Source organism: Schistocerca piceifrons, chromosome 2 (assembly GCF_021461385.2).
Source record: "Schistocerca piceifrons isolate TAMUIC-IGC-003096 chromosome 2, iqSchPice1.1, whole genome shotgun sequence".
NCBI classification, from domain to species: domain Eukaryota; kingdom Metazoa; phylum Arthropoda; class Insecta; order Orthoptera; family Acrididae; genus Schistocerca; species Schistocerca piceifrons.
The window spans coordinates 100,546,999-100,566,773 of record NC_060139.1 but is presented as its reverse complement, the minus strand read 5'-3'; the positions used below and the strand labels follow the sequence as shown (position 1 = coordinate 100,566,773).

Genomic DNA, 19,775 nt, shown 5'->3' with positions numbered 1-19,775 from the left:
ACGGTCTTGGCGTGCATCTGTGCGTCGCTGCGGTCCGGTCCCAGGTCGACGGGCACGTGCACCTTCCGCCGACCACTGGCGACAACATCGATGTACTGTGGAGACCTCACGCCCCACGTGTTGAGCAGTTCGGCGGTACGTCCACCCGGCCTCCCGCATGCCCACTATACGCCCTCGCTCAAAGTCCCTCAGCTGCACATACGGTTCACGTCCACGCTGTCGCGGCATGCTACCAGTGTTGAAGACTGCGATGGAGCTCCGTATGCCACGGCAAACTGGCTGACACTGACGGCGGCGGTGCACAAATGCTGCGCAGCTAGCGCCATTCGACGGCCAACACCGCGGTTCCTGGTGTGTCCGCTGTGCCGTGCGTGTGATCATTGCTTGTACAGCCCTCTCGCAGTGTCCGGAGCAAGTATGGTGGGTCTGACACACCGGTGTCAATGTGTTCTGTTTTCCATTTCCAGGAGTGTATTTACGAAATTTCAATCACCAACTTTCTCTTCCGAACGCGAAAATATTTTGTTGACACCCACCTACGTAGGGAGAAATGATCATCATAATAAAATAAGAGGAATCAGAGCTCGAACGGAACGATTTAGGTGTTCCTTTTTCCCATGCGCCATTCGAGAGTGGAATGGTGGAGAGGTGGTATGAAGGTGGTTCGATGAGCCCTCTGCCAGGCACTTGGGTGTGAATTGCAGAGTAACCATGTAAATGTAGAGAGATGTAGAAGCCTCCGTCCTCTAGTAGGATCTTTGAGGAGACGCAGAGTCCTACCACTTTGTGAAGCAGCCATCGGTAGGGTGGCGTTTTGCGTTGTTGAAATATCAATAAAAAAATAACTGTGTGAACTGATAACCTTTGCAGCCAAAATGGGTGAGACCACGTACGCTGTACGTTAACAGTAAGGCAAATATGAACATATAGAGCTGCGGTGTACAAACGATGAATTATTACACAACATAGACACAATACGCCACACTTTTATTAACGAAAGGAGCGTACAGGTCATAAGACGGACTCACAGTCAGAGAGTTTAGAGCAAGGTCCCGGTCGACTGCCAGAGATGATGTTTGTCGACGCAGAATTCCCACAGAGGACCCCCCCTCCCCCCTCGCCCTTCCTTGTATTGCGGAGCACTGTGAGGCAAGCGTGTAGTGTAGGGGCGGCGACGGAGGGGTCTTCTGGCCTCGTAGTCTGCAGTAGATTAGTCGTCGGGAGGCGATGTACGCTGGATGGAGTAAAGATTGTAGTCGTGTAGGCAGGCCAGTGTACAGTGGTGGCCGGCTGTAGAGTGAGGGTGTAGTTGGAGGAGTGCTGGGTGAGTTACCATGGCAGATGGCGTCATCAGAGGCAAGCGTGGCGCCGCGATTGTGAGGATACCGTCGGCGGAAAAGTCGGAGGTGAAAGCAGTGGGGTATCGAAGTCGCTTGGTAGTTTGACGGTCTTATGGAACTGCTGTGCGTAGGAGCCATTTGCAGTCTGGTGGTCTGCATGCTGACCTTGGACGAAGAGGGCTCGATGCGTGTGAGCTTGACGTTAAATTCTTCAGACAAGAAGTCGTAGACGTCCAGTCACAATTCGAAGGCTGACGGTACAGCGCCTGAAATGGGAGGGTCGACAGGTGTAGCAGAGGGAGAGCTTGGCAAGTATTGTCATCCGGTGCTGTGTCTTGTAGTGGCCATGTAGGTTTAAGTCTGTTAACAACACTGTTGTATGCTCCCATTTAAAAGTATGGTTAATGTATGTTAGTGTCTTCTTGTGGTGACCTGAGTATTAGGGTGTAAGGCAGGTCGTACTGTTTCACATCATAACATTAGAGGGTCACAGTCTTTAAGTGCTTTGTCTAGAAAGAACTTAGCCACCGACTGCGGAAGGCACGGAGATGTTTTGAGGTGGGCAGTGTGTCGCTTGACATGAGAGACCAGCTCGCAGCATAATTTATTGTTCTTGAAGCACAAAGTCCGCTATCTGGATTTTAGCCAGTGAGTCTCGGATCTCGTGTTTTTGTCCTGTGCAGACCCCCAGAAGTACCCGCGATAGTGTCTCAGTCAATAATATACTGTAGTACATTGCCATGTTTGTTTCATAATCATAAACTCGATCAACCCAAAAGGCGTGGTAATCATGATTTTGGGAATGTCTTCTGGAAGTATAGGTATTTGTAGGTACGTCATCTTAAAGTCAATGACACTAAAAACAGAAGCATTCACTTAATAATGGGTAGCTCCTGGTTGTTTGCAACTGGATACGAGCATTAAGCTTCCATTGTCATCACCGCAAAACATGAGGGACTGGGTTTTTTGGAGGGGGGGGGGGGGGGGGAGGGGACAGATTTAATAGCTGAATCCCAGGAACTGTCAGAGGTGTGACTCTCCCAGTATGTATAAGTACATCCACTTCACGGTCCTCAGTAGATCCAGCGGTAGTCCAGGTGCCAGGTGTGCTGATAATCTTATGAACTATCCACGGGTGTACTGCCGGTCTACAGTGCCCGTTGGACACTGTAGACCGGCAGTACACCCGTGGATATTTTGACTATCAAATACGCCGGGAGAAACTCAAGAATCACATCTTATGAACTGTTCCGTACTTAATGGCAGACTGTACGAATGGTTCTTATGGGGGAGCATTCAGAGGTATAGTACAGAGAACTCAAGCAAACGGCTCAGTATTGACGTTTGTATTGGTAGATGGCGGCAGTGCTGTGAGCATCACCATGGACGGCGGCAGAAGTGCCGAATCGGCATGGTGCAGAGATATCATTGAGGTGGTGGCGATGGATGTAGGCAGTCAACGCAGCTGGTCGAAGTTTCGCCATTTTGTATGGAATTCCTGTTTGATATCTTGAATTCTGTGTTGGTTGACATTGTTGTCATACTGCAAGTGAAAGTTCGTTTTTTACTTGTCGAAGTAGAGTTGCTGAACGTTCGTTTCGCCACTGAGGGGATGTGGCCAATGATACTTGTGGCAGAGCATGTGAGTCACCACACTTCCGGACAGGCCCACAACCAGAAGGAAGTGATAGTGAAAGTCTGCGCTAATAACTGGTTCGGCTACATTCATCATGAAAGACCAATTAAAGCGAGTAATGGGTGAGGTGGTGGAGTGGAGCAGCTTACATAGTCTGATAAGTATTTTGTGTGGTGTCACCGCCAACACAACACTTGTTAGGTGGTAGCCTTTAAATCGGCCGCGGTCCATTAGTATACGTCGGACCCGCGTGTCGCCACTATCAGTGATTGCAGACCGAGCGCCGCCACACGGCAGGTCTAGAAAGACTTCCTAGCACTCGCCCCAATTGTACAGCCTACTTTGCTAGCGATGGTTCACTGACAAATTACGCTCTCATTTGCCGAGACGATAGTTAGCATAGCCTTCAGCTACGGCATTTGCTACGACCTAGCAAGGCGCCATGTTCAGTTGCTATTGATATTGTAAATAATGTACAGACAAGAGCTACGTTCAACATTAATGGATTAAAGTTAAGTATTCTACCAGTTACCTCCTTTTTTCTAAGTTCTAATTACATTGTCCTGTTCCAGACCTCACGCCAACCTGCGTGAGCTTAAACGCGTGCCTTTCGGCTTCCTCTCAATTTAGTGGTTTGGTCTCCTGCCAATCCACAACATTTTGTGCTGTAGGTGGGTTGGAAGGGGGGGGGGGGGCAGGATGATATCACTTATTGTGTTCGCATGTTCCCCCCAACTGGCTAATTAGAGTGATTACATCACTTGAAGCAAAAATGCTGTCCACAGCGAACCATGAAGTTGATTGATCTGACCGAAAATGAGGTAGCTTGTGGCCAGTAAGTTGCTAAGGCGACGTTAGTGGTGGAAGAACAGCCGAACTAATATTGTCAGTACCTGGCACGACATGATGTGCAACTAGGATTGTTATATCTAGCTGAGACCTCGTTGGGACACTCTGAGATAGGGATGTAGAAACGATGTAAAAAAATTAATATAAATACTTTTTCCTTACAACACAATTACATGGAGCTTGTGGCAGTAGTAGTTGGCACACCATATCTTTCCGAATATTTTACCTCCTTCAGCAAGTCTGTTTTCCCTTTTACCTATTTATAAAACTCTATGCACACCAGCTTGTTGTTAAACTGCCACTGTAGGATAGATTTCACAGTCCTTGCCAGCAGTCGATTTCTTTCATCAGTCCCCTGTTTTTTTTCTTTATTGTAATTTCGTTCCCCTGCCCCATATGGGCAGGGGAGGGCCGGCAGTGGCACAGTCCACTGCTATTCAGCCAGTTGGTTTTACAAAAATACAGAAGGCTGATTACACAAAAAGGGAGATAAAAAGGGGGGATAACAAGGGGATTTAAAAAGGGGGGACATGAAAACACAGTAAATGGAGAAGATGGGAGTTAAAATACACACTAAGAAGGGGCCATGCCCTGGGGGACAGTTAAAAAGTCGACAAAAAGTTAAAAGAACACTGCTGGTAAAGCAAAGTGCACTTAAAAAAACACTGGAGGTAAACACAAGTTAAAAGTCGGCCACAGGATAAAAATCGCACAGAGCAAGACATTTTAAAAAACATCTGGAAAAGATAGAGCTCTCATGAAGAACAAAAAACCGCTGGTAGGTACCTGCCGAGGGACTGGAGGCTGATGAGGAGGGAGAAAGAGGGGTGGAAGGTGTGGTGTGGGGGGGGGGAGGAAGAGGGACAAAAGGGGGCAGGAGGCGCACCAAGAGGCAGGAGACGGGCAGGGCAGGAGACGAAGAGGGAAGACAAGGCAGGAGGGAGTGCAGAGGCACTGAAGGGGAGCCCAGGAGAGGGAGGGGGTGTAGGAGGGGGAAAGCCGCTCAGGAGAAGGGAGGGGGAGGAGAGGGAGCCCTGAGGAGGGGGCAGGACATAGGTGGGGCTAGAGTTGGTAGGAGGGGTAGACGTCAGGGCGAAGCTCATCATCCGGGAGGGGTAGGTGCTAGAAGTTCCACTGGGCCGACATCAGCGATAGTACTCTTTCCGCAGTGGCGTTATGTGCGGGAATAGAAAACAAATACTCAGATCATTTTAGCAGGTAGCATTTGCGTTCAGGAGTTTTGGCTTCCTTGAGAAGGTAAATCCACCTTTTTTTCCACGGTGTGTTTAGACTTCCGTTCTTCCGAGTCACAGTTAGTTTCTAAAGACGTCTTTGGATATATACACTCCTGGAAATTGAAATAAGAACACCATGAATTCATTGTCCCAGGAAGGGGAAACTTTATTGACACATTCCTGGGGTCAGATACATCACATGATCGCACTGACAGAACCACAGGCACATAGACACAGGCAACAGAGCATGCACAATGTCGGCACTAGTACAGTGTATATCCACCTTTCGCAGCAATGCAGGCTGCTATTCTCCCATGGAGACGATCGTAGAGATGCTGGATGTAGTCCTGTGGAACGGCTTGCCATGCCATTTCCACCTGGCGCCTCAGTTGGACCAGCGTTCGTGCTGGACGTGCAGACCGCGTGAGACGACGCTTCATCCAGTCCCAAACATGCTCAATGGGGGACAGATCCGGAGATCTTGCTGGCCAGGGTAGTTGACTTACACCTTCTAGAGCACGTTGGGTGGCACGGGATACATGCGGACGTGCGTTGTCCTGTTGGAACAGCAAGTTCCCTTGCCGGTCTAGGAATGGTAGAACGATGGGTTCGATGACGGTTTGGATGTAGCGTGCACTATTCAGTGTCCCCTCGACGATCACCAGTAGTGTACGGCCAGTGTAGGAGATCGCTCCCCACACCATGATGCCGGGTGTTGGCCCTGTGTGCCTCGGTCGTATGCAGTCCTGATTGTGGCGCTCACCTGCACGGCGCCAAACACGCATACGACCATCATTGGCACCAAGGCAGAAGCGACTCTCATCGCTGAAGACGACACGTCTCCATTCGTCCCTCCATTCACGCCTGTCGCGACACCACTGGAGGCGGGCTGCACGATGTTGGGGCGCGAGCGGAAGACGGCCCAACGGTGTGCGGGACCGTAGCCCAGCTTCATGGAGACGGTTGCGAATGGTCCTCGCCGATACCCCAGGAGCAACAGTGTCCCTAATTTGCTGGGAAGTGGCGGTGCGGTCCCCTACGGCACTGCGTAGGATCCTACGGTCTTGTTGTGCATTCGTGCGTCGCTGCGGTCCGGTCCCAGGTCGACGGGCACGTGCACCTTCCGCCGACCACTGGCGACAACATCGATGTACTGTGGAGACCTCACGCCCCACGTGTTGAGCAATCGGCGGTACGTCCACCCGGCCTCCCGCATGCCCACTATACACCCTCGCTCAAAGTCCGTCAACTGCACATACGGTTCACGTTCACGCTGTCGCGGCATGCTACCAGTGTTAAAGACTGCGATGGAGCTCCGTATGCCACGGCAAACTGGCTGACACTGACGGCGGCGGTGCACAAATGCTGCGCAGCTAGCGCCATTCGACGGCCAACACCGCGGTTCCTGGTGTGTCCGCTGTGCCGTGCGTGTGATCATTGCTCGTACAGCCCTCTCGCAGTGTCCGGAGCAAGTATGGTGGGTCTGACACACCGGTGTCAATGTGTTCTTTTTTCCATTTCCAGGAGTGTACATTCATGCTTAAATAATTCCATCCCCGTACTATTAGAGAAGTCTGGTATTTTATCGAATGATGGCGCTAGATCTGGAAGGTGCTGGCATCCTCGATACAGGACTCGCAACATGAAATAGCATCTATGAGACAACCTTGTTAACATAAACTTGTTGACATAAACAAGAGTAAGTGAGGCTGCATTTATATGTCACGCTAACAGATGGCGTTTTTCAGTACTGTATTTTGCAAAGTCGGGACAAAATTTAGTCTTACCGGAATGTCAGGACAAGAAGGTCCATAACAGTGACAGTCCCGATGTATCGGGACGGGTGGCAACCCATACGTGGTAAACAACACGGGAGAGAATACAGATGGATGAATGAGATAGCGAGCTTTCGAATTCACACTCAACGCGGTTGATAGCTTTTTGAAGGAAGCAGGAACGAATCCAAACGGGCAGATTGTCGTAGCTCGGGAGTAGCCCAGTTTGTCAGAGAAATGGGTCCCATCCGAGGTCACATAGTACATTGTCTGTTACAGACGGTTGCTTGGCGGTGTTGCGCACTGTCGCAGCACGTCTAGAATAGTGTCACCGTCACTTTTTATGACACGAGATGCATGCAGAGTGTTATCGTTAGCACCTGATGTCGTGGCACGAGAAACGTTGTGCAGTGGCCTGGACTGTGTGGCACAATGACGGCACGACGGCAGCATTATAGTTGCACCATAATAGGAAATGTTCAAATTATGTACGAACACTGTCACTGGAGTCACAAATGTAGTCTTTCGAAGTTGTGATGACGAATCACACATCAAAGGTGCGATATAGCTCACTTTTATTAACGAAAGGAAGTGGCACGTCAGAATCATCCGAACTCAACAAAGTCATAATGCAGACTCACAGTCAGAGTTTTGTGTAAAGTCCCGGTCGACCACTAGCGCTGATGTCTTTCGACACAGCGTTCCCACAAACAAAATGGAAAACGTAGAATGTAGACGCCCGGCGAGCGTTTACTTCACTAAAAGCTTCCAGGCTGAGAGGCGTAGTTGGTACATAAAACTATTCCAGATGCTTTGTCTCCTACTGTGGGAGACCTCTTCGGAGATGAAGAACTGCACGGTCTTTTCGTTGATATCTATATGTACCAAAAAATACCTTCAACGATGTCTTGTGAATAAATTCGTAACACAATATACAGAATCAAGAACTACTTACCATTGAAACGTCCATCGACCACGTCTCATATGCCGAACTGTAAGTTACACGTTAAACTATAGAGAGCGACATTATTTCTTTACTTTGTATTACGCCTCAAGCGCAGTAACGTACTGTGTGGGCTAATAAGTAAGAAATGGAAAATTCGTACGAAGGAACAACAATTCAAACATTTTCTTATGACGTCAGTGGGACATCATCCCGGCGCTACTAGTGGGTATCATAGCGTTCACACTAACCACATACGAGTAAATATCTGCGGGGCCGAAGATTGACTTGATACAGCTCCCCGCGCTAGTCTATCATCATCTCTACATAGCTACTGCAACATACGTCCATTTGAATCTGCTTATGCATTCGAGCCTCGGTTAGGCTCTACAATTTTTACCGCCCTCCCCTTCCTGATTCCATGGAAACAGCTGAGAGGCAGATTAATGAGCTTAACGTACAAGCACACACACCACACATCGCTCAATTAACAAACTGACAATTCCTTGATGCCTCAACTTTTCTATCAACCTGTCCCTTCTTTTAGTCAATTTGAGTCATAAATTTCTTCACTCCTCAATTCAATTCAGTTCCTCTGCATTAGTTACTCGATATACCCATCCGATCTTCAGCATTCTTATACAGCATCACATTTTACAAGTTTCTAATCCCGTCTTCTCTGAACTTTTTATCGTCCACGTTTCACTTCCGTATGAGGCTGTAATCCGGACCTTCAGGAAAGATTTCCTTACACCTAAATTTATATTCGATTCTAACCAACTTATCTCTTTCACGAGTCGTTTCTTTTCATTACCAGTCTGCACTTTTATTCTCTCTACTTCGGCTATCATCACTTATTTTGCTGCCCAAATAGCAAAACTCCTAATTTCCTCAGCATTACTTGATTTAGTTGGACTGCATTCCATTATCATTGCTTTACTTTTGCTGTTCATCTCATAATTTCTTTTCAAGGCACTATTTCTTCGGTTCAACTGCTATTCCTTTGCCATCTCTGACAGATTTACAGTGTCGTCGGCAAATCCCAAACATTTTGTTTATTCTCTCTGAAAATTAATTTTCTTTCCAAAGTTCTGGGAGAATAAATAAATACTGAATTAGAGTATCCCAAAATATACAATAAAAATAGTAATAAACATTCAGCAAAATCTGGAAATCGATTTTCTCGCTTTTGCAGATAATCTTGCAATTTTTTCTGATTCCATGGAAACAGTTGAGAGACAGATTAATGAGCTTAACGTACAAGCACAGAAGACTGGCCTCCAAATTTCATTTGAGAAAACCGAGTTTATAACGAACATATATTCTCCACCTACGCAAAATTAAGCAAGTTGAAAAGTTTAAATATCTCGGGGAATGGATAACAGCCACCTTATCAGAGAAAAAAGCTTTCATATCACACATGAACAAAATGGAAATGCAATTCCATTATAGCAAAAACATCTACAACAAAAGATCAGTATCGTTCAATGCAAAGTTAAGGCATTACTGCAGTGTTACCCGTCCAGAGGTCTTGTACGCTTCTGAATGCCTAGTAATGAACAAAAAAGGCCTAGTCGAAAAACTGGAAGCCATGGAAAGGAAGATTTTGAGAAAGATCTTAGGTCCCATCGAAGAGAATGGGGAATATTGAAGACGTAATAATTATGAACTCTATTCCCACATACAGAAGATAACCGACACCATCCGGAAAAGAAGGGTTATGCTTTATGGACATATGACCAGAATGAGCCCTGGAGGACTCACCAATCGTACGATCACCTACTTTCAGGAGTTTCAGGAGAAGAAAGCAAAATGGGCCTGGTTCACAGAGATGGAGAAAGCTCTTAAAGAAATGGAGATCACCCATGATGACATCTTGGAGACATCAAGGAGAAACTTATGGCGTGGCAGGGTTTCCAAGAAAAGCCAAAACTAAAACAGGAAAGGCTTGTACCCAGGAAAGGAAGGAGCAACACCGAGAACGGTTGTGGGAGCACTGGCCAAACAACACAACACGTAAAGCAAGACAGTTGAAATAACGCGTTCCAAAGATGGCCTATATGAAATTAATTAATGAATGAACGAAACATTGAGCAAAAAAAAAATGTCTCGTTTTACAGCGATTAATAGTGGGAAACGAATGTGGTGTAGGAGTCTGCCATGGCCCATTAGTATGATTTAGGAAAATGAGAACAACCCTATTCAGAATGGCTGCAGACAAACGCAAATTCTCTTAGCATGAAAATTTCTTCGAAAATATTATCCATGTGAAATAAGGGAATGAAATCATGTGAAGTAAAAACTTATCATCGTACCGGTGGTGTTGAATGTGGCCAAAATGCCAAGCTGCAGGAAGCAAAACTGGAGTTCAACACACTGTCTGCATCGAAATCACTAGAGTCTGAGCACAAAGTCGCACTGTTTCAAGCATGGGGACAGAAATCGGCTGTGCCCTTTCAAAGGAATCGTCGCGGCATTTGCCGAGAGCGGTTTAGGGAAATCATTGAAAACCTAAATCTCTATGGTAGGATGCGGATTCGTCCAGTGTGCTAACCACTGCTCCATCTCGCCCTGTGCAGCTTCAGGATGTCCTACATATGTGCGTTCCATTTAATTCTCCCAGTACCAGGGGAGAAGGAGGGAGGGAGGGACTTTATGTCCACCTTTTGAAAATATTTTATTTTAGTCAGTTAATTTATATTTTAAAATTTTGAAAAAAATATTTGTTATTTTATTTCAGTTTAACTTAAACCCAAAAATTTAAGTGTTAGTAGTACATATCACATTCCCCAATGAGTCTCATATTCAATATTATCACGCTGAGGACCTTATTTGCAACATCAATACCTCTTTAAAAAGTATGCTGTGAGTAAGAACCAACAACAGTTAAAGAAATGGACATAAAGTATCACCACTTGGCAATACACGTTACTGAAAGTGTGTTGATATTGCTAAGAGTGCGCTAAAAGATATTTCGATGTTTTAGACACTGCCAACGCATCACACCCTCCTAAAAAGGTAATCGTAAATGCAAGACAACAAAAATTAACGAATTCCGTTTCTTTTTTATTTATTTTTTTTGGGTATTAGGTCCTCGTTCATCCCCCCCCCCCCCTCCTCCTGGTAACACTCGTTATGGAAAATGTGTTGGTATTGCTAGGGTTAAAACTTCTCACATGCTGTAAATTCTAGAAATTGCGAGTTGTAAGTTTTCTATTTCACTAATTTTACAACCGTTGCAGAAGAGAAGAATAGCGTTTTATTACCATTGAAAGGCACCTTATTAGCTACGAGCAGGCATCACATTGTCTTCAGCACATCTGCATTACTAAATGACTAACCGAATTCATGGCTCATGGTACACAGTCCCAGTCGCATTCTGCCTATCTAACTGCTTCCATGGGTAATGAATTTCATTATTAATTTACCCATTTCACTGGTTGTTAAGCACTGTGGCTGTGGATTACATTATTTTAAGAAATACAGAAAACAACCACATCTTTGTGTACGCTTATTTATGACAATACGCCTTTAGAGCTGTCACCCATCTTCATTTGGCACAATAAGTATTTGGATCTACAGCAAGTACACCGTGAAAACGTCGGTGGAAGCTGGATGCTGCAGCTGAAAGATTAATAATTTTGTTTAGCTACTACACTTCGCTAGTTGCATATTTATCATATATTACTGCTTAAGTGTACTTCCTTTCTACTCTGGTTTTTGTTATTCCGATTATCGCATTTATAGAGGTGACACAAACACTTTTTCGCGTGTATCCAGGACAAAAACCGAGAAGTATCCGGCATGTTTCCGACTGACATCTTTGTTTTGCTTGCATCAGAGAAGTACATCTATGGCCAAAGTTTTATTTTTCTTTGACCATAGGTACAATTCTCCAATGTAAACAAAGATATCAGTCGGCAAGATGGCAGATATTACGCTGTTTTTGTCCAAGTGTTTGTGTCACATCTGTAAGCGCGGAATCGGAATAAGAACAAGCAGAGTAGAAAGACAGTACACCTAACCAATAATAATTTGGTTAGAACTCGCCAGATGTTGTTGCTAAACAAAATTGTTAATCTTGCACAGGCCAACTGCAACATCCAAGCGGCTGTCGATGTTTTAACGATGTACTTGCCAAAGATGCGGATATTTATTAGTCAATTAAAGATGGATGAAAGCTCTAAACACGTATTGGCGTAAATTAAAATATATAAAATAGTGGTTGGTGCTGTATTTCTTCAAATAAATAAAACTGCAATTCAATGTTTCACATAATTATTGATAGAATTTAGAAATTGAAAATGCTGTCATAATCTACTCATTAAGAGGTATAATTTTACGTTAATGGTTTAACACAGGAAATACAGGTGGTTATGTTACTGTTAGAAACTGTGTATATGTCTTCAGACGGCATAACTCGCGGCGTTCCTTCACCCAAATTATGTTCATCCAGTATTTGAGAATGACAGCAATTACCGATTTCCAACTTTATACGTATTTTCATATCTTTACAAAACTTTTATCTCTGACACACCCAACAAAATGATGAAAGTAAAAAAGTTTGTCGCTTACTATATCTTCGGTGCCCAAGCAGTAAAATTTCGGCATCGGGCATGACATTTTAATTTGTTGCTTCTTTACAACTAACTCTGGTCACGATACATTCTGCAGACAGTATCCATGTACATCTATAAATACATATTTTCTGAATATTTTGGTATAAGGTCTACCCGTAGTCTCCGTGGCTCGTTACACAGTAATTACTTTTCGTTTGATTTCTTATCCCCATTTATCTTTGTACAAGTACTGCAGTTAAACTATGTGCGCAACAGTGCAAATGTCGATGGCATGCGCTGTATGTCTTGTTCCGAAACAAATTTGTTTCACTCACTCATGGTACTTGCTGTTGAGAACGACAATGCCAAATTTACACTACGCTTGAAACATCCCCTTAGGAAAATTTATAAAAGACAGTGCTGGAAAAGCTCTACGTTATTTGATTTTCTAACAGCTGAGCAAAACTGAACGTACTCAGACGTTTCTCTCTCTACTTATTCTGATCAACACGAGACTCCTCGGGCATGGATGTTTGTGATGTCCTTAGGTTAGTTAGGTTTAACTAGTTCTAAGTTCTAGGGGACTAATGACCTCAGCAGTTGAGTCCCATAGTGCTCAGAGCCATTTTTTTGAACACGAGACTGATACACAATATTTTTTTTTTTTTAGCGCAACGCAATCTGACTTTCAATAATCCCTACAAAAGAATGGCCCTGACTAACAATAACCTATACCTTTCATGAATCACTTACCTCACAAAAATCTTCGTTACTCGAACTACTGCAATACAGCGAGCGCCAATACTGCTAGCTAAATAAAAGATTCTAACTACTGAAGGCACTAACTACTGATAGGAAGAGTTAGCAAATGAAAGATTTTGATAGAGAACAAACAATTGATTTACCTTAATAGTGTTCTAAAGTCATCAGTTCATGACATCCAGTCTTACAAATTTCCTTTTTCTGACGGACACACGTCCAGATCGGCCGCTCTCAAAACTCTGCCATCTCTCTCCCCACATCCACCACTGCTGGCGGCTCACCTCCAACTGCCCAACGCTACGCGCTGTTCACATCCAGCTGCCCAACACTACAATAGTGAATATTCCAACAATGCCAACCAGCCACAGACTGCACACAGCACAGTCAGTGATTTTCATACAGAGCCCTACGTGGCGTTACCAACATAAAAAACTAAACAGCCTGCTTACACGCTGTCGGACTGGCAGTTATTTCTGCTCAGTTCAGTCTCAAAACTCTTTTTCCAGCAGTGTTCATTGTTATGTTAAAGCTCGCCAATATGCATCTCGTGTATGGGTTCACGGAATGCAACTGAAGAGAGCGCGATGATGCTATGCTGGGCTGCGTCCTCAGCGATAGTACCATCGTCACAGTACTTTTGCAGCCGAGGGTTGTTTCATTACACTTGGTTTTGTGTTACACGTTTTGGTTGTTGTATATTACAGTTTTTTCTCATTTGTGAAGGTATTTTCACATAAACAGATGTAATTGGATAACTAAGTGAACAAACCGTATTATACAGGGTGTTACAAAACGGTACGGCCAAACTTTCAGGAAACATTCCTCACACACAAATAAAGAAAAGATGTTATGTGGACATGTGTCCGGAAACGCATGTTAGAACTCATTTTAGCTTCGTCCACCTAAGCTCAATGGAGCATGTTATCATGATTTCATACGGGATACTCTACCTGTGCTGCTAGAACATGTGCCTTTACAAGTACGACACAACATGTGGTTCACGCACATTTCAGTCGAAGTGTTCGTACGCTTCTCAACAACAGATTCGCTGACCGATGGATTGGTAGAGGCGGACCAATTCCATGGCCTCCACGCTCTCCTGACCTCAGCCCTCTTGACTTTCATTTATGGGAGCATTTGAAAGCTCTTGTCTACGCAACCCCGGTACCAAATGTAGAGACTCTTCGTGTTCGTATTGTGGACGGCTGTGATACAATACGCCATTCTCCAGGGCTGCATCAGCGCATCAGGGATTTCATGCGACGGAGGGTGGATACGCGTATCCTCGCTAACGGAGGACATTTTGAACATTTCCTGTAACAAAGTGTTTGAAGTCACGCTGGTACGTTCTGTTGCTGTGTGTTTCCATTCCATGATTAATGTGGTTTGAAGAGAAGTAATAAAATGAGCTCTAACATGGAAAGTAAGCGTTTCCGGACACATGTCCACATAACATATTTTCTTTCTTTGTGCGTGAGGAATGTTTCCTGAAAGTTTGGCCGTACCTTTTTGTAACACCCTGTGTTATTACCTTGTAACATGTAACCGTAGACCATGGACCCCTTATAACAAAACCCTCAGAAAATATTCCTAAACAATCTCAGAAGATTTTTGCAGAGTTCGGCTGTTTTCTACAGTATTTCTGAGACTGTTCCACTTTTTTGACTTCTGATGATTCTTGACAACTGTGAGTAACTTGAAGAAATTTTTCTGAGTCTCTTTCAGTTCAGAAGAGTCTGACAACAAGACGCCCCACCACTGACCCCTGTGTGTTGCAGGTGTGCTGACGCTGTTCTTCTTCCTGGCGGCCTTCTCGTGGCTCACTATCATGTGCTTCGACATCTGGTGGACCTTTGGGTGAGTAGAATTTCTCTTCCTGGATTCGCCTGAAACATCCTCATATCTTTGAATTATCAGCCGTCAGACAGTTGTTTTGAGGAAATTCATTTCGTTTCTCAGCCACAAAAGAGTGGTAGCAGTGATTTTTCCAGAAAAATAATAGGTAGAGCTGGTGCAAAAAAAACGTGGCACCGGCGCAGGAAGGCCTTCTCGCCATAAGTGCTGGAGAGTTCACTCCGTCGTTCCGAAGGGGTGGCCAACTCAGTTGGACGCCACCAGGTGACCTGCTGCACTCCCCTAGCGTTCTCATTGCTATCCCTTTGCTACACAACATGGAAATGCAGTCTTCGTGCACCATAGATTTAGGCAATGTTCTTCATAATCAGGCACATGTTATTGTATGGAATATTGCTAAATTTTTGTCGGAAGCGGCATATGAGGAAGCAAAAATCTCATGAAAAATTGTAATTGGCAGGGTTTCAGGAGATGTTAGCTCTTCCAATCTCTCTCAACGAAGAAGGAGGGGGAGGGGGGATGGGGGGGGGGGGGGGGGGTACATAGCTACAAGTACTTCCCAAGGCTTCATTACTGTGGGGAAATGAGGAGGAAAGAGAACAAAATATTGTTCTTAGGTAATAATGCCAAACTGCTTATCAAGGGACTGACACGTAATTTCCACATGACAAATGTTCTTGATGTTACATCTTCAGTGTTGTACAAGTAGTAAGTTATGTTCACTAAACTATGTTTTTACCCTTTTTTGTTTTAAGAGTATTCCTTCTAACAGCATTTGGTAGCTAGTTTCGCTTTGTTGATCTTCTGGTTATGCGACTATTTCTTTTTTGGCATTTCAGAGAAAAACTGTTGATTCTGAACATCTACATTCTCGAATTATTTGTTGTACTGCCATAACATGTTAATATGATGATTTTTCAGGCTCATTAACTGTAGTTCACAAGTTATGTGACATAAGTAAGGTTTATGGGTTTTGTGTCCACACCTGAGGACATTGTGAACATTAACCTTCACTACTTTATTTCCATAAGAACCGTTATAGTAACTCACTCACTAGCCGACCCATCATAACCGTGTCTGATGTCCTAGCATGAATATGTGACTTATAGGGACTCCCTTGTGAGCCGATAAACACATATCTTCTGAGCCAAAACCACACGAGTTGGAAACAGTTCTGGCTGGGCCACTCGACTACTGCGTGTCTGGCGCACTGCTGAAGGTATATATTGGCACCGTAGTGGTCGTATTTCAAGATAGCACCAGCCTCTGCACATACTCACATGCACATGCGACGGCTCTGCCGAAGCCTGTAACCCTTACCTCACACCCCCCAAAGAAGATCAGTTACCAAATGTGGCTCAAAACGACCACCTAGACGTCATGAATCTGTTTCGCCAATTGCGGTATCAGAATGCAGTGCAACGTTTAGCTAATTTGCAGTCACAGTAACGATTGGTACTGACGAGTGGCTTTTAAAACCACAACTTGGTGCATGACATATGCTATAGTCACAAGAAAAATTAATAAAAGAAAGAAAAATACAATACTAACAATTAAGTAAGAACTAGCATTACTGGAAGATACAAAACACTTAATCTTATTTCCTGATGAAATGAAATTAAACTCATTGTTGGTAGTCATGACATTATCTTGTGTATACATAATTAAATCGCTGTCATTGGGGAAACTGGACATGGAAATGTTTGCATATGTTAATAGGTGTGATTCTCTGCAGTAAAGTAACTTTATTGTTCGTAAAAGCTTTCTGGATGTATGAAAAGTAGCTGGAAATACAGAACGCATATCAAACAGATCACATGATGAATCACAGTGGATGGAATTTGACATTTATCTACCCCCATTTAATTTGAATATAAAAGATAGTTCAAATGTACCAGAAGCTGTACATATATGTAAAAGTAACATCGATAGTCGAATTGAAAGAGTAAATTATACCTTCAGAACGTCGTTTAAGAAATGGATGATGCTGATGCAATAAATTCCTAGAGTAATCATCTATCTGAGGATCATTCATAAATAGTTTTTTCCCCACAGCTGTACACCCTACTATCTAAGAAAACTGCTGATACTGGGAAAATTAACTACGTTTAAATACACACAGATCTTACTCATTCAGAGATAAAAAATACATTTGACTCTCGCTGATCAGCAAATAATCCTTTAGGTGATACTTAACATCAGTACCAACTTGTAGCCACATTACACGGGAAGAATAAATCTTATACATTTCAAAATTATGTAGCAACTGATACAGAAACAATAACACTCATCTTCCATCATTAAACAGCATATGGATTAACTACCAGAACTAGTAAGCATTTAAATTGTAAGGATTAACAGGGTACATCACAGTAGATGTTGTATCTAGGTTTCACTAAATTAACAGTTATATCTGTGAGAACTGGTTTGAATGCAATACCACACTGCTGAAACAGTCATTTTACTACTTTCTAGAACTGTTGTTAGATTTTATGCGGCAATTCCAGCAGTCGATAGACTGTCAGCAATCCTTAACAACAGATTATTTAATCCTAAGCAATTACTTACAGCATTTAATCGAAACAGTTAATCTCTTACTCATTATTAGCCAATGTGGACTCTACCGGCATTTTGCGGTGATCCATTTCTTATGCCAAGAAGTTTCCAGTTCCAAAACTGTATCATTATCTCTGACTGAACGAATTAAATCAATTTGGCACTTAACTGAATTGAATTATCGTTGAATCTCACTTGTATTTAACCACAAGTTTAGGATTATTTGTTGAAGCTACCACGTCTGATAGTGGTTCAGACAACATGCTGGTTGTCTTTGGAACAATTACTATAGCATTAATGGAACATAATTTCATAACAAAAACTGGAATTACAGTAAACATGTTTAACTAGTTCTAAAAACATAATAAAAATGCATATCTTGTTGTAGGCCACGGAATAAGTTTTAGTTACACTTCTGCACACTAAGTAATAGCTGCAATCTACACTAATGGCCATTCAAATTGCTACACCAAGAAGAAATGCAGATGATAAACGAGTATTCATTGGATAAATATATTATACTAGAACTGACATGTGATTACATTTTCACGCAATTTGGGTGCATAGATCCTGAGAAATCGGTACCCAGAACAACCACACCTGGCCGTAATAGAGGCCTTGATACGCCTGGGCATTGAGTCAAACAGAGTTTGGATGGCGTGTACATGTACAGCTGCCCATGCAGCTTCGACACGATACCACAGTTCATCAAGAGTAGTGACTGGTGTATTGTGACGAGCCAGTTGCTCGGCCACCATTGACCAGACGTTTTCATTTGGTGAGAGATTTGGAGAACGTGCTGGCCAGGGCAGCAGTCGAACATTTTCTGTATCCAGAAAGGCCGGTACAGGACCTGCAACATGCGGTCGTGCATTATCCTACTGAAACGTAGGGTTTCACAGGGATCGAATGAAGGGTAGAGCCACGGGTCGTAACACATCTCAAATGTAACGTCCACTGTTCGAAGTGACGTCAATGCGAACAAGAGGTGACCGAGACGTGTAACCAATGGCACCCCATACCATCACGCCGGGTGATACGCCAGTATGGCGATGACGAATACACGCTTCCAATGTGCGTTCAGCGCGATGTCGCCAAACACGGATGCGACCATCATGATGCCGTAAACAGAACCTGCTTTCATCCGAAAAAATGACGTTTTGCTATTCGTGCACACAGGTTCGCCGATGAGTACACCATCACAGGCGCTCCTGTCTGTGATGGAGCGTCAAGGGTAACCGCAGCCGCGGTCTCCGAGCTGATAGTCCATGCTGCTGCAAACGTCGTCGAACTGTTCGTGCTCATGGTTGTTGTCTTGCAAACGTCCCCATCTGTTGACTCAGGGATCGAGAAGTGGCTGCACCATCCGTTACAGCCATGCGGATAAGATACCTGTCATCTCGACTGCTAGTGAGACGAGGCCGTTGGGATACTGCATGGCGTTCCGTATTACCCTCCTGAACACACCGATTCCATATTCTGCTAACAGTCATTGCATCTCGACCAACGCGAGCAGCAATGTCGCGATACGATAAACCGCAATCGCGATAGGCTACAATCCGACCTTTATCAAAGTCGGAAACGTGATGGTGCGCATTTCTCCTCCTTACACGAGGCATCACAACAACGTTTCACCAGGCAACGCCGGTCAACTTCTGTTTGTGTATGAGAAATCGGTTGGAAACTTTCCTCGTGTCAGCACGTTGTAGGTGTCGCCACCGGCGCCAAGCTTGTGTGACTGCTCTGAAAAGCTAATCATTTGCATATCATAACATCTTCTTCCTGTCGGTTAAATTTCGCGTTTGTAGCGCGTCATCTTCGTGGTGTAGTAATTTTAATGGCCAGTAGTGTATATTTGCACAACTCATTCACAGATGGAAATGCCTGAGAAATAAACACATGCTTGGTACTCACTCACACTACATACATCTACGAGCATTGGAGGGGTGTCTGAGACTGCATCGCTCGGTGCACAGCAATGTCTGGTCCTCAAAGTTTGGCTGTGATCTCGTGCCACTCGTTCCCTGGATTTAGGAACAGCTGGTCTGCTCCTCGAGCGTTTCTCTTCACGTGTTGTGAGGAAGTCTTCCCAGAAATACGTTTACACAATTGACACGAAAGACAGTCAAACAAAAAAAAGACTCGTTGCTTAAGAGTGAATGACGACAACACCTCTGATATCGTATATTGTCCTTTCCAAAACTTCTAAAACTTCTTGACCTGACTCTTCAACACTACATGTCGTCAGTGGTCATCATAGTGGCAC

At 44.2% G+C, this 19,775-nt stretch overlaps 1 protein-coding gene across 1 annotated transcript in view; it reads left to right on the top strand.

Moving 5' to 3' along the window:
* Positions 1-19,775, top strand: part of LOC124777166 — a 686,524-nt gene that overhangs the window by 268,439 nt on the left and 398,310 nt on the right. Inside the window, exon 4 of the mRNA XM_047252473.1 lies at positions 14,878-14,956. Coding sequence (XP_047108429.1) covers positions 14,878-14,956 — 79 coding nt within the window. The remainder of the gene's footprint in view (positions 1-14,877; positions 14,957-19,775) is intronic.